At 41.4% G+C, this 15,638-nt stretch overlaps 1 protein-coding gene across 1 annotated transcript in view; it reads right to left on the bottom strand.

Annotated features, from left to right (window-relative positions):
- The window catches only part of GTF2F2 (general transcription factor IIF subunit 2), a 135,787-nt gene extending 123,239 nt beyond the window's left edge, over window positions 1-12,548 (bottom strand). The window contains exons 1-3 of the mRNA XM_045567247.1: window positions 12,505-12,548; window positions 11,232-11,446; window positions 829-902 (exon numbers count right to left, since the gene is read on the bottom strand). Coding sequence (XP_045423203.1) covers window positions 829-902; window positions 11,232-11,297 — 140 coding nt within the window. The 5' untranslated portion in view covers window positions 11,298-11,446; window positions 12,505-12,548. The remainder of the gene's footprint in view (window positions 1-828; window positions 903-11,231; window positions 11,447-12,504) is intronic.
- Window positions 12,549-15,638: the final 3,090 nt, after the last annotated feature.

The raw sequence follows: 15,638 nt of genomic DNA, 5'->3' as shown, positions 1-15,638 counted from the left end.
TTAGGACGAAAATCGTGATCTTAGCGCCAGTGAAGAAACCCCACAATATCACGGGGCTCATGATCTAAGTACTTTCTCCTCCAGCCTGCCTTTCTTCAGTGACATACATTTCTGAGGTTTTATCTTGGTGGTAGCTCCCATTTCAGTAAAATCTAACATAAACGTTTGAGGTAACAGATAGCCCAACTACCCTGATTTAATCATCACACTTACATAAGGACATCAAAATATCACATGTACCTCCAAAATATGTACAACTAATATATATCAATCAATCAAAAAAGAATGAATAGATGGAAAGAATGAAACATACCACCTCTGGCTGACACTAGGTGAGCTTTAGAGGCTTTCCTTTCTAACAAGGCCACTTACTCAACCAGAAAACTATATTGTTACATCGTTTATTAGATGTTCCCTACCCACTTCCAAAGCCCCTATAAATAGATACAGTGGCACAGTGGCAAAATCCTACTGAAACACTTTCCTTGGTGCATACAGTTATACCCAACCCAAGCACACCTGCTCAGGAAGGTTGGGTGTGTGTGGGGGGGGAGGCACTACATACTCTGCTGCTTCACTGCCATTAAATTTTACCAATAAACTTGATGTTATATTTATACCACCTGTCACCAGGGGTGTGGGTATTTGCATGTGTGTGTGCAAGCACATCTTACAGAGTACCTAACCATCTCTTGACAAGCCCTGACATGTTCATTACTTCCTATTTTCAAGTAAATTCTGTCTGAGAACTATAATCACATTTAAAAGCATCTGTAAAAATTTCAAAAAAAAGCTTTTAAAAATGTCAATAATATATAAATAACTTACTTGGCAATCCGCAGCTTCCCAACTTCACCCCTTCCAGGGGCCTTAGCCCATTGCTGTGACAAATATTTAGGAACCTAAAAGGAAGTAAAACACTAGTAAGACTGTGTTTTAGATGCTAACAGATCTTTCTAAACATAAAATGATACACTGCTTATATTTTATTTTCCACCTCTAATAACTGATCATTAATTGTATCAAGTTCTCACTATATGTTCTGCACTATAAGGGATACTAAGACACATAAGAAATGTCTTTAGCTCTCAAAGAGCTTAAAGTCAATCTTGCTGTTAACACAAAACTAACACAGGTCAAATAACGTAACAATAACAAAGTGTCAATTTATATTCCCAAATAAGTCCAATAAAAGATCAGAAAAGAGAAAGGATATCGGAGAAGGTTTCTCAGAAGAGGATAACACTCTCACTAGTGTTAATATTATTTAGAGACCCCGCTGGGTTTAAGATGATTTCAAAAGTCAAGTTTTATTGTGTATAAGACTGCAACTACTATTGATGAAGGAGCTACTAAAATAAAAGGAATATTAAATGTAAGAGCTAACATTTTTATAGTACTACTTTTCTGACAGTGTTGTAAACATTTTATTTGCACAGATTAACACATTTAATCTTCACATCTCTATGAAACAGGTGCTGTTAATTACCCCCAGTTTACAGATGATGAACATGGAGCTCCCAGGGCTTACATAATTTATGTAAGGTTATATAATTTGTAAAGATGGTGCCGGGATTCAAACCCAGGTAGTCTGGCTCCAGGGTCTGCATTCTTAACCAATACACTATGTCGTGTCTGTAACTGGATACATGCAATCCGAACATTTTTAATTTTCAAAAAACAAAGAGAATAACATATGATGAATTCTTACTATGTACCTTACCTCATTTCTTCTAAGAAGTAGTTTGGACTCCAGAAACAGTACATATCATACCTACATATCATACCTTTAAGGTTATCCTATTAAGAGGAGTAAATGAAATACTACATATGAAGTATGAAACATAATGCCTTACACAAAAGAAAGTACTCAATGAGTGTTAAGTGCCATTATCATCTCTCACAGTAATCTTGGAATGAGAAATGAATGCATAACTGAGTCAGAGACAGTTGCCAAGGAAAAGGAAAGAAAAAATTCTACCTAGCACGATTTCATGTGCAAAAAAAACCCCCACCTAACTATTAGTCAAATAAATTGCAATACTTTAGTGTAGTAAAAATTCAGGAATAGAAGGGTCAAAAGAATACCCTAACAGGATTTATTCAATTATGTGCGCATTTTTCACACCAAAACTTACTGAACTACTATGTGTCCAGCAATATGCTGGGGGCTGGGAAAACAGGAAGGGAGCCAAGAATGTCAGGTACCATGCAGGACATTTTACATCCGTTATCCATTTAATCCATCCAACCATCCTGAAAAGTCACTGTCATTCTCCTCACTCTACAGATAAGAAAACTGAGGCTCAGAGGGTTGAAATAACATAATTAGCTAGTGTCAGACACAATTCTTGACTCCAGGTTGGTCTTTTGTTCTCTCTGCTACACCCTACTGCCTCTCGTGAGAGTACACACGCTAAAGAACATGTGAAAGATCAAATGGAAAGAGGGTTTTGAAGATTCCACATCTTCAAATTTCATCCAAATAAGCTTAGATTTGGTAAACTCCTTACAGTAACTGTGTCTACCCATTAGGTCTCCTTTGATTATGGGTGACAGAAAATCCACTTAAGAGGATTTATTTACCCAAATAACTAAAACTTTCAGAGATAGCTTTAAAGTGGCTTGATTTAGAGCTCAAATGATGTCACCAGGATGCTTTCACCATTTCTTATCTATTCTTTCCCCCATGTTGATCCAGTTCTTTGACAGATTTCCCCCTCATGTAGCCAGATGAAGCAGCACCTGGAGAGCAAGTGTCTCCTTCCCAAAAATTTGTCTCGCACAACACTAACTGGGGCAGGTGCCTTTCCTTGTATCACCATGCCCAGAGAGGAGATATTTTCACGGGCCAGCCTGAGTCAATGACATTTTTGGGGAAAGGGGGTCAGCACCACTAAAATCACATAGGCTGAAAAGGAGAAGCAGTAAAATCAAGTAAAATCAAGGTGCTGTCACAATGTCAGAATAAGTAGATACTGGTTAGTCAAAGAAGCAAATATCCACAAAATTACCTGTTAGACACCCCAGAGGGGTGGGAACCTGCAGCCTCAAGGCCACATGTGGCCCCTCAACTGAGTCCAGGACCTTCTCATTATCAACAACAGTATCCCTTCCATAATCTGTATTTCAACCAACCACTCTCATGACCATCCCCTAACTTCCTAGCTCTGTCCTCAGTACTTCCACTACAACAATTCTTCTACCCCTTCGATTCACTGGCTCTAATTAACATCTTCTCAATGTCCCCCATCTGCTATCTCCTCACTTCTCTCTTTAATGAAACCAGATTTCACGGTCCATCATTATAATCATTCCCCCCATCTCCCTTGAGCATACCGGCCTGGCAGAACCTCAATCTTGACTAAAGGCAATCTCTACTTCATATCAATTTATTTACCTATTTATTATTTTATTTTATTGTGTTATTCCTCCTCTCCTCACACTTGTGCCTGAGCAGCTGAAGAAAAACTCACAATCATAACTGGTCTCACTTTAAATACATGGCTACAGACATCAAGTAAGCCCTTCCTGATGCCTGGCAAGTGAACTACATTTCCCCACTCCTTCACTCCAGATGATTCAAATGTTCTCTTCACTTCTCAAACCTACAACACCTCTTCCTTCCTCCTCCCTCTGTGACCTGCCTCTTCCACTGAGAAAAGGCAAACAATCAAAAGAGAACTTTGAAATCTGCCACTTAGTCACAGTCAGATCCTTTTACTCTGCTTTTCCCTTAAAACAATCATGAACTATGGCCAATCCCTCCACTTGTGCACTGAATTTCCTTCCCTGTTATATAATTAAGGACATCTTTCCTTCAATTCTACCCTTTCTCTCCTCTATCCCCTTTTCTACTTAATCAATCCCATCAGAACAGTAACAATAATGATAATAATAGCAGCTAACACAAAGTGCCCACTAAATATGGCAGGAAGACTTTAAGATGGCCCCCAACAATCTCCACCTGCTGATATCATCCCCATCATCCACCTGCCTGTGTAATCCCTTCTCCTTAAGAGCAGGACCTGTGATTCATGGCAAAGGTCACAGAATGTCACGTCTCTAATTAGGTTACATAAGTTTGTGATCTCCACCTTGTTTCTCTCATTGCTTCTTCAGTTTGCACACTTTGATGAAGCAAGCTGCCACACTAAGCTAGGAACTTAGACTCTCAGTCCAACAACGCTGCAGGAACTGAGTTCTGACAACCACCACCTGGGCCTCCCCAGCCAAGACTTCAGATGAGAATCCATCTCTGGCTGACACCTTGACTACAGCTTGTGAGAGACTCTGAGGCTGGAGAGCCAACTAAGCCGTGCCAGGAGTCCCAGCCCACAGTAACTAGGAAGTAATAAACATGTGTTGGTTTTAAGCTACTAAGTCTGTGGTAATAGGTTATATAGCAATAGATAGCTAATACATTAAGCACCAAGCATTCTTCTAAATGCTTGAAATATATTAACCATTTAATCCTCACACAATTCTATCACTACTTGCTCCACTTTACAAGTGAGGAAACTGAGGCACGAAGAGGTTTATTAATTTGCTCAAGATCAAGTACCCAGGAAGGGCAGACTCTATAATCCTTTCCACCCACCGCCCCATTTCTCCGCCTCTCTTTAGAGCAAAACTCCTTGAGAGAGTTCTCTACATTTACTCCTCTGCCACTTTGCTTTAAACTTACTCTAGACAGGCCCTCCTCCCTACCACACCACTGAAACTGACCACAGGGTTACTAAAGATCTCCATATTGCCGAGTCAATGTTTAGTCCTCATCTTACACACCTATCAACAATATTTGAGAATGAATTATTTCCTCCTCCAAACACTTTCTTTGCTTGGCTTCTGAGTCACCACATTCTCTTGATTTTCTTTCTACCTCTCTGAACTCTCCTTTTCGGTCTCCACATCTAAATTCTTATCTTCCTGGCCTCTTAACTCCAGCAGGCCCTGGATTCAGTCCTCAGATCTCTCCTCTTCTCTATATACCCACTCAATCTTATATAATCGTCTCATAGCTTTAAATACCATCTGTATAATGACAATTCCCAAATTTATAACAAGCCCAGGCTCTCCCCCAAAGTCTCAACTTATATATCCAATTGCCCACTCAAACTCTCCGTATGAATATTCAGTAAGCATTTCGACTTAAACTCTCCACACCAGAACTCATTTCTCCCTTATGAACCTGCTGCTGCTCCTGAAATTTTCCATCTCGGTAAAAGGCAACTCCATTTTCCCAAACAGGGTGAAATCTTGGAGTCATCCTGAATGTCTCCTTTTTCGTACAATCAACTAACATATCCTGTCAATAACATCTTCAAATTATATCTGGACTCCAGCTCCTTCTCACCAATTCCAGAGTTACTATCCTAGTCCAAGTCACCATCATCTCTTAGTCACCATGCCATACTGCCTTTCTACAGCTACTGGCTTCCCATCTCACTCAGAATAAAAATCCTACAATGATGTCCAGATGATCCGGTCCCCTGCTATCCCGTGGCCTCAGCCCCTACCACTTCCCTCTCATTTTACTCAAACCACACAGACCTGTGAACACTCCCAGCACTGTCCCATCTATAGGCCCATTTGCTGTTATTTCTGTCTGGAAGACCCTTCCCACAGATATCTGCATAAATTCCATTCAGTCTCTGCTCAAGGACCACCTTATCAGTGAGGTCCTTTCCCACCCTATTTAAAATATTATCACCAGTTACTTTCTAGACCCCTTACCTTGCTTTATTTTTCTTTGGAGCAGTCACCACCTGTTATGTATGTATTTGTTTTTTATCTGTTCTCCCTCCATTAGAATGTAACCCCCACAGCCAGAGCTTGCTCAGATTTCCCAAGACCAGAGAAAATTACAGAAAATAACTCAAGTACTATTTCCTCGAGGAAACCTCCCTTGACGCCCTAGGTTAGGTCAAGTCCATTGTTATTCACATTCACAGAACAGTATTCCTTACTTCAGGATCCTCCTTTGTTTGTAATTGTTTGCATTAGGACTAAAATATGACTGATATCTGTCTCCTACAGTAGGCTATAAACCTTAGTACATGGATCATGTCTGTTCTGTTCACTGTGACACACTCAGAGCCTAGCACAATGACTGCCAAGCACTGAAAGCTTGTTGGATGAATCAATCTGCCCTTCCATTCACTCAAGCTAGACAGAGGAATAATGTCAACCATACCTTTAAAGCCAAGAGACTAAGGTAACACGAACAGACATTACTCCCCTAAGCTTCTTTGCCAACTTTGCTTGACCAAATACCTAGTTGTCCAACTACTTACTGTCTAAAGCCCTTTTCTCTTTCTCCTAGAGTACAAGCAAATAAAGGGCACTAAAGTAGACACTGTGATGTGACACTCACATTTCCCCATTAGGATTAAAGGCTTTATTTCCCCCAGCTGCTGGGAATGTGGCCAGCAGAGGGCCCTCAGCTGTTAGCCCTCTTTTGAAACTGCCTCCACTGAAAAGAGACCCCTTACCCAAAGTCATACCCTCTTCCTGGGGCAAACCACATCCAATGATTGGTTGTCACAGCATATACCTTGCCCTAACTCAGAGCAACTCTGTAGGGCTCCCTGTGAAATCATCCTTGACTTTGAAAGAGACTACATCATACCTTCTACCCAATCCTGCTTAAATCCTTTTCCTTCCATAGGTGCTAATCCCAAGAGCACTCCCTAATAAACCTCTGCACGCTAATCTCCATCTCAGAATCAACTGTCCAGGGAGCGCAATCTATGACAGGAACCATTTACTCCCATGTTTTCTTTTTTCTTTTTCTTTTTTAAGAGACAAGGTCTCAATCTGTCACCCAAACTGGAGTTCAGTGGCTCTATCATAGCTCACTACAACTTCTAACTCCTGGGCTCAAGTGAGCCTCCTGCCTCAGCCTCCCAAGCATATGGGACTACAGGTGTACACCACCATACCCTGCTAATTTTTCTTATTTCTTTGTAGAGACACGGTCTCACCATGTTGCTCAGGATGGTCTTCAACTCCCAGCCTCAAGCGATCCTCCCACTCCAGCCTCCCAAAGTACTAAGATTACAGGTATGAGCCACCCACACCCAGCCCCAATGTTTTCTTAAAGATACAAAGCTGACAAGACCAAGGACAGAGAAATGACTCTCCAGGGAGACAATCCATTAAAGAAACCCATGGGGGAAAGACATCTTGTTGGCATAAGCTTTGTAGCCAAACAATTTGAATCACTGTTCCATGCTTGGACAAGATAACCTCCCTAACCCTAAATTTTATCATTTGAGAAATATAGATAATTAGTAACTACACCATAAGTTTGCTTTGTAAAATACTTGGAACATAAGAAATGTAAGTTCCTTGGCTGGGTGTGGTGGCTCATGCCTATAATTCTAGCACTCTGGGAGGCCGAGACAGGAGGATCACTTGAAGTCAGGAGTTCAAGACCAGCCTATGCAAGAGCAAGACCCCATCTTTAGTAAAAATAGGAACAAAAATAAGTTAGGCAATTAAAAATAGAAAATATTAGCCAGGCGTGGTGGCGCATGCCTGTAGTTCCAGCTACTCGGGAGGCTGAGGCAGGAGGATCACTTGAGCCCGGGAGTTTGAAGTTGCTGTGAGCTAGGCTGATACCATGGCACTCTAGCCTGGGCAACAGAGTGAGACTCTGTCTCAACAACAAAAAAAATGTAAGTTCCTTTTTCTCCTACTATCTGCAAGGCTTTGGAGTATCACCCATTCCAGTTTCATCCCTCCTAGTCCATAGCTTTCTCTTTGGCCACCAATGTCCAAGTGCCTGCCTGTCTGTGAAGAAATAAAAGCTAAGCTTGGTGGCATTAGAACTGTTGAATGAAGGATACCACATTCACAGGGGATGATGCCCATCCCCTCTGTCCTAATTCTCTCTTCCAACAAACATTAGTCAAAATGCTTATAAGAGGAAGGTTGACTGGGCTAGAAACATGTCTTTGTGCTGACTACAAAGCTGTTGGTTAGACTTAGTGCAGCTCTTGTCAATATCCCTACATTTCCACTCCCCTTCCCAAAAGACTGCATTTCTTATCATTCAGGCCCCAGTATGATATTGATTACTTACAAAAATCCTACCCCTAATAACCTTGCCAGCTTTAACTTCTCTTCTTCCCCATTGCGTACCTTGTCTTCCAGCCAACTATGATTTTTTCCATAAGTCTAAACATTAGAAGCTAAACAACAGAACCATGCTAAATATTTTAAATATCATCCCATTTTTAATGATTGGTTTAGAGTGTATAGTAGCAGTGTGCCTGGTGGGTAACCTAACAGTGGCATAAAATGAACAATACAAACAGGGTAGTGCAAACTATAAGGAACTAGTTCCCTGGCAAGGTAAAAATTATAGCTAATTATATGTTTTGGCAGGTGACAGCTGTTGTAAGGTGTTAAATCCAATCATATCTACTATCTATCAAAACTCGTTTGGATCATCATTCTCTTGCAGACTTAAGATATTCAAAACTCCAGAAACAGCATTTCATTAGGCCAGAACAGTACAGGTCCTGGATATTCTGGTAAACAATCTACTACATTTGATTTTTCATAAACACACTCTATTTCTCCCCACCCCTGCTGGGAAGTTTTTCCTAATTAATCAACTCCATAGGCTCTTCTTAAATGTCACCTTCTCCATGAAATCTTCCCTATTCTGGCCAAACATGGATTTTTTTCCTGCTCAAAAGTCTCAGAGATCTTATATATACAGCTCTTACCGTATTTATACTGTTCTATACCTGTCTAGTGATGGAATTAATTAAATATGTACAAAATGACCCATAAACTCTGAGATACTCTAGGCAGAAACTCACAAATTTTGCAACAAAGATCAGAACTCAACGTATTATTTATAATGGGAGATAGTAATGTAAAGAGAAAAGACCTGAAATCAATGTGTAGTTCCATTCACAAATTCTGATTAGGTAAGAATGAAAATACACTTTCTAAGCAACAAGTTATATTTTAACATCACACAAAGACAGGTGAAAATGAAATAGACCATCATAATGTGATACACTGCTTCATGTAACTTATTTCTATAATTCAAAGATGGAAATCCAAGTATGCTCAAGATACAAGCATGGAAATCACAGTGCAAATGAAACAAGTTCAAATTATCTGACAAGTGTACAAATCAAACCTCATTGCCTACTGGACTCCTTTAGAGCAGAAATAAAAGCTGTCAAATAAAGGGGAAACATGGATAGATTTTAGAACACAGTATTTGCTGGCAATTCTCATCCTCTCTCAGAGATAAGGTTATCAGAGGACAAGAACTGGCAAGAAAGAGGAACTATCCAACACATCCCCTTCACACCCTGGAAAGACATATTTCCAAGTCTGTTCATTTCTTTGCTACACAGGATTAGAAAAAAAATAATGCAAGCCAAGTTGATATGAGGAAGCAATGAGGTCACAAACAAAAAATAATCAAAACATCACTACTACTTTTTTAAAACAAGAACAAATCATTGGCTTGAGTTCTTTTTCTGAGTTGAATTCTTTTCAGTAAAAGTTATCACCAAATCCTGACAACTTTTACTGAAAAAGTTTCCCTAACTCCTTAGGCTTTACTATCACATATCTATGATCCTGTGATAATTTTCTAATTCCGGCTCTGGTTACTCTCTCCTCTAATTTGTACTGCACACTGCCAGCTTATTTTTTTCTGCAAGAATCTTTGGCATCCCTGCCTTACTCAAAACCCTTCAAAGGGTTCCTCACTCCTTACAGACCAAAATTTGGGACACCTCCATTTCATAATATGACAATCTGAGTATACTGTTCCAAACTTTCTTTACACAGACCTTCTGCTCTAGGGTCTCCTCTGTTTTCCCGGATAGGCTATACCACAATAAAATGCATTTTCAGTCTTGCATTTCTGTTGCACTCCCCATGGTATACTATATCTACTACCCATCGTATCCTGTAAGGCAAATATTTCTTGAACATTTTACTGTGTTTGAAGCACAAATGCATCATCTCAACTCCCACCACTTTTCCAAGCTCTTTCCTTCAATCTGCAAGGGAGATTTTTTTCCTTAATGACTCTCGTCCATTTAACATACAATTGGAGAGAAAAATGCCCATTACTCCATCCTTTTAAGTCATACTGACATAACTATAAGTCAAATGAGTGCCACAGACTAAGGCTAGGGTTGAAGAATGAGAGATCTTGCATTCATTCATGGTATATCTGAATAATTACCATGTGCCAAACACTATTCTGGGTATGACAGGCAAAGATCCTGTTCTTATGGAATGTGATTGTGGGGTGGGGGAAGAAGGTAACCAACACTGAACATATAAACACAGAATCATTTTACACTCTGACAAGTGCTTTGAAGAATACAATACAGGTTTGATGTGCTAGCAAATGATCATAGGAGAGCTACTTTAGAAAGGTGGGCAGGAAGTACTTTGTAGATTTAATTAATGAGAACTAAACCATGTGATAAAAGTTAAATAAACATAAAGCAACCAAAGGTCCCTATATTTTATTTGAGGTTCAAAGACTTTGGTGATTACATTTCGAATGTGCGTAAGTCTTATGAAACTTCCCTAAGAGACAACACTTCCCAGTATGAAAAAGTAAAGCACAAATAGTGCCCACTAAGGGCTAACCAAGGCTGCTGTCTTTACGTCTAAACATGCACTGATGGTCCGTTTCGTGAGACCCAACAGTGCTCTAAAAGAACACTCCAGTCCAGTGACATCTCCTTCCTTGAGTTCAGAGCTCTCAGCTCTTTTGAAAGCTTCATTAAGGACGCTCAAACTAAGAGAGCATTTAACGGTACGCAGGGACCAGCTCTATTACACTTTCCGGCCGAAAAACTGTACAGAAACCAACTCAACTGCCTTACACAGACTCATGACCAAAGTCAGTCTCACCAAGAAATTCTTCGGTCTGGGGTAAAAGTCATCGCTCACATCGGGAGACACCGAGACAGGGCCTCAGGAAAGCCAAGTCGTGGAGAAAAGAGATCTACTTCAGGCAGGCTCAGACTATTAACTGGCTGAAAGACACTTTGCCTCCCTAAACTAACTTCCGCGTCTGCAAAAAGGCATGACTCTCGCGTTCCAAAATATGGGAAGCTCTCGCAAGACCGTAAAAGAACTTTAAGAAGCGCACGGAGTGGGATAATCTCAAGTTACTTGAACTACTTGTACTAGGAGAAGCGCAAGTGGAGCCCAGCGAACATTACCTTGACCAGCCACACTCCCGTGTTCTGTTTGGCGCCGGTCAGGTCGAGTTCTCCGCGCTCGGCCATGGGTCTGTCTTCAGCTGAGGCGTGCGGGCCGGAGCAGCGGCCCCGGGAGCTGGGGTGCTGTGGTCCGAGCGTCCAGAGCAAAGGGCGAGCCGCAAGGGGAGACCAACCGTGATGAACCGGCGTCGCTCACCTACCAGGATACAGGAAACCTGGGGAAAGAGGAGCACGCCGCTGGCTGCCGGGAACTGCGCCTGCGCGCTGCTACCGTCAGTACGGCGTGCTGTTGCGGACAAACTTCCTGTTTCGGCAATTTCTTGTGTGGGCGTGGCTACTGGTAATGGTTGTATGTGAGAGATTAAAACTTAGGGTGGCGTGAGCCAAAACGTCAGCAATCCATTTAAAAAACAATGTAGCAAGATTAAAAAAAAAAAAAAAGAGTGTCAAAAAGGAAAAATGGGCGGGGCGCGGTGGCTCACACCTGTAATCCTAGGACTCTGGGAGGCTGAGGCGGGAGGATTGCTTGAGGCCAGGAGTTCCAGACCAGTATGGGCAGGAGCGAGACCCCATCTCTACTAAAAATAGAAAGAAATTAGCTGGACAACGAAAAATACATATAGAAAACATTAGCTGGACATGGTGGTGCATGCCTGTAGTCCCAGCTTCCCGGGAGGCTGAGGCAGGAGGATTGCTTGAGCCCAGGAGTCTGAGGTTGCTGTGAGCTAGGCTGACGCCACGGCACTCACTCTAGCCCGGGCAACAGAGCGAGACTCTGTCTCAATAAAAGGAAAAATGGGAGAGACAAAAGCTGTCAGTATATGCCCAACCCTAGCCAAGGAGAGAGAGACAACGTTTGAAGGACATGGCCAGGCTAATAAATTGGCGTTCTTGGCCCAACGTCATTAGCACCAGTGGGCTCTGGGATGGGACTGAGTAGCCTGGGTATATTAAAAACATGCGGTTTCTAGACCTGAAAAGAAAGCAGTGTCCTCTCCTGAGCTCTTCTGATTAAGCAAGCAGAGCACATCCCTTGCAGACTCCAAAACACAGACTTCATTGAAGATGCGAACGTGTAACAGACAAACCTGCTTGTTTAACTCCTCTGCTTAAACAGTTTCCTGTTTCTCTTCTTGCCTCTAGAATAAAATTCAGTTCTCTCTGCTTCAACTGGGCCTTCTCAATTTGATCTCTCTCAATCTGATCCCTTTGCATCTCCTGCCACTCTCTCCACCACACACTCAACTCACCAAACCCAGCAGACATCCCTTACCATGCCAGGATCTTCCTCAGTGATTTTAGAGCCTCATGCACACTCGATTCCCTTTTTTCAAATGCCCTCTTTTCCCCTTACTCTCACCTCTGTCCTCTGGTTGGCAAACTGCGACTTATGTTTCAAGACTAACAGAAATGTCACTTCCTGAGAGCCTTTTTTTTTTTTTGAGACAGTCTTGCACTGTCACCTAGGTTGAGTGCAGTGGCATCCTCATAGCTTGCCTAATTTTTTCTATTTTTAGTAGAGACAAGGTCTCGCTCTTGCTTGGTCTGGTCTCTCTTGCTCAGACTAGTCTTGAACTCCTGACCGTAAGTGATACCCCCACCTTGGGCTCCCTGAGTGCTAGGATTACAGGCGTGAGCCCACACGAACGTGCACTCGGCTGCCCTGCAAGACCTTTTATCAACTCCCCCAGAGGAAGTTCGTTTTTCTTCACATCACAGTGTGTGCTGCTTAGCACACTGCGCTATAATATACATGTTTACATGTCTGCCTTTTCTCTCTAGACCATGTACTCCTCCTAGGTGGAAATAGTACTTTTCCTCCCCAGCTTTACTGAGGTACAATTGACAAATAAAAAATAATGCTTTATTCATTTTATATCTAGTACAATGTTTGACACATTGTCAGATTTCAGCAGGCTTTGGTTGAATGTTCACTGAAGAGAAACAAACAGTAGGATAATGTAAGAATGGGAAGTAACTTACTGAATCACACATCAGAGCCATGCACAAAATTGAACAAATTCCTTGTGTGTGCAGCGTAGGGCCAGGCAAAGCTGTCCAGGACTCTGAGACCAGCTGGCAAAACTAATAGGAAAGATGGGAGAGACCAGGCGTGTGTTGAAAATGAAGGTTTTATTTTTGTATAACAGCTTGGGAAATGGCCTAAAGTACATAAAGGGCAAGCGGATGCTGGGAACTGCTTTAAGCTTTAATCAAGTAGCAGGAATGAATTAAGGAATGAGAGAAGGGAAGTAACGTAGCCTGGAGCCTACCCATCTCCCTTGGAATGTACTTTAGAGTAAAGGATTAGGACCTTGGCCTTGATCTCTGGGTCATGGGAGGAGGCATTAAAATGTGTGTGTGTGTGTGTGTGTGTGTGTGTGTGTGTGTGTATACAGAGATTGGGAGAGAACAATGATTGAAGAAAAGGCTGAGGATTTAAAAATGATTATATAGGAAAAAAGAAAAAAATGTATTGGGCACCTCTTCTTCATACATTGCTGAACAAAAAACAAGCTTCCCCTACCTGTCCTTTTCAAAGCCCCTTCTGTCTTCAGGATGGATGTTTACAGAGCTTCTAGAGAAAGGAAGGACATGGCCTCTGTGAACCAGATTCACAGATTTACTCTGGAGACCCACAGGGTAACATATTGCAGCTAGATCCCCACCTTCCTAAGGACCCATCATATGCCAGACACTTAGCTAGGTGTTTTATGTGTATTATCCCATTTAATCCTTATAAAAATTTGCCAGAGTAGGTATTATTATTCCTCAATATTGCCCCAATATGTCATTAAAGTATCACCTTCCAAGAGCTGAGACCACGTCCCAGAATTGTGCTCACAGAGCATCGGATGCAGAGGTCAGTACCTAAAAAAGATAACTCTAAAATTCTTTACTATCCCAGATGATTGACTAGTCAAATTCTTATCAAAATTTTTAAGTTACAAATGCAATAGTAGGAGGGAAGGCCCAAGAACTCACTGTTGGCTACAATTTTTCCAAGAAGTCTAGAAGTGCTTAGACAAACTTGAGATCCTGTCTTTATCTAGGGCTAGATAAAGATTCTGGGTACAGATTCTGGGTCAGACCTCAAGGCTGTCCTACCTGCTTAGCAGGTAGAACTACATTCTCCTTTGTGGGTCTTCTGGACTAGCTGCAGCAGGAACAAACTACAATGCCACCAAATATGCTTCATTCTAGATGGGTGTTTTCAGCATCTGGTCCCTAGGGAAGCTGCATTAGAACTCCCTGAGGGATGTGCTAAAAAAATGCAGACACCTGAGCCCCAATCCAGGTGAACAAAATCAGAATTTCTGGAGGTGGGTCTGGAAATAGGCATCTTAGCCAACTCCCTGGGTATTTACTAGGCTCACCAACATCTGAGAATCATTGTTCTAATCACACATCCATAGACTTCATTAGAACTGGGCCAGCTTCCAAGGTCTGAGGCACGAGAGAAAGTTTACCAGAAATTTTTCTCTTTTTGTTGTTTGCCTTACAGTTAGAATTCCCTCATGTTTTGTTAATTCAGAATGCCACAATTCTCTCAGGTAGCCATTAGAGTATAAGCAGCAAAGCCATTAGAGATGTTACAAGTGAGTCAAGAGAATTAGAATGACATTGGCTGGTAGCTGAGTCCCCTCTCAGATTTTGTCCTTGGTTATCACACACAAGCCTGGTATCTCTCCAGGCCAGAAATTTTCTTTGTTCACACTCACTCAGAAGCATCCTAGCAAGAGGAACTATTACCTCCAAGGGAGTTCACATAGGCAAAAAATACCATCACAAAGTCCTTCTTAATGACCTACACTTATTATTTATTGGTTATAATATAAATATTGTCTTCCAAAAACTACAAATGAATATGGCAACATGATAATTCAATTTCCCTGACATTAGTGATGTCACAAGTAGATGATTTTGCTTCAGTATCATGCCAAAGCTATACGACTCATTCTGTGAATTCTCCCGGTCTTTCCCTTCGACCTTCACACTTCTTCCTTTCAGAGAATGCCCAACTTCCTGGGAGATTCCTTTTTTCTCCAGTTATACACAACCAAGAAGAAATACTCCCTAAAATGTTTCCATATTGTTTAGTGTAGAGAGCATGAGCTTTGGTGTCAAACATATTTTCAAGTCATTGCTCTGTTGTGTACCAGCCTAATTATGTTAACCTCACTGCACTCATTTCCTTGCTTATAAAATAGGATTATTATACTCACTTCATAGAGTTATTATGTGATTTAATGAGAAAACATAGCAAAAGAATTTAACACCATGATGTGGATATTGTTTGGCAACTGCATTTATTATATCGGGTCAAAGAATTGAAAGGAAACACAAAAGTTTTATTATAGACAACGGTGTACTGGTAAATGTTTTAACAACTGGATTTCCTAACCA

Source organism: Lemur catta, chromosome 13 (assembly GCF_020740605.2).
Source record: "Lemur catta isolate mLemCat1 chromosome 13, mLemCat1.pri, whole genome shotgun sequence".
In the NCBI taxonomy this organism is placed as follows: Eukaryota; Metazoa; Chordata; class Mammalia; order Primates; family Lemuridae; genus Lemur; species Lemur catta.
This window is presented reverse-complemented; position numbering and strand designations above follow the sequence as displayed.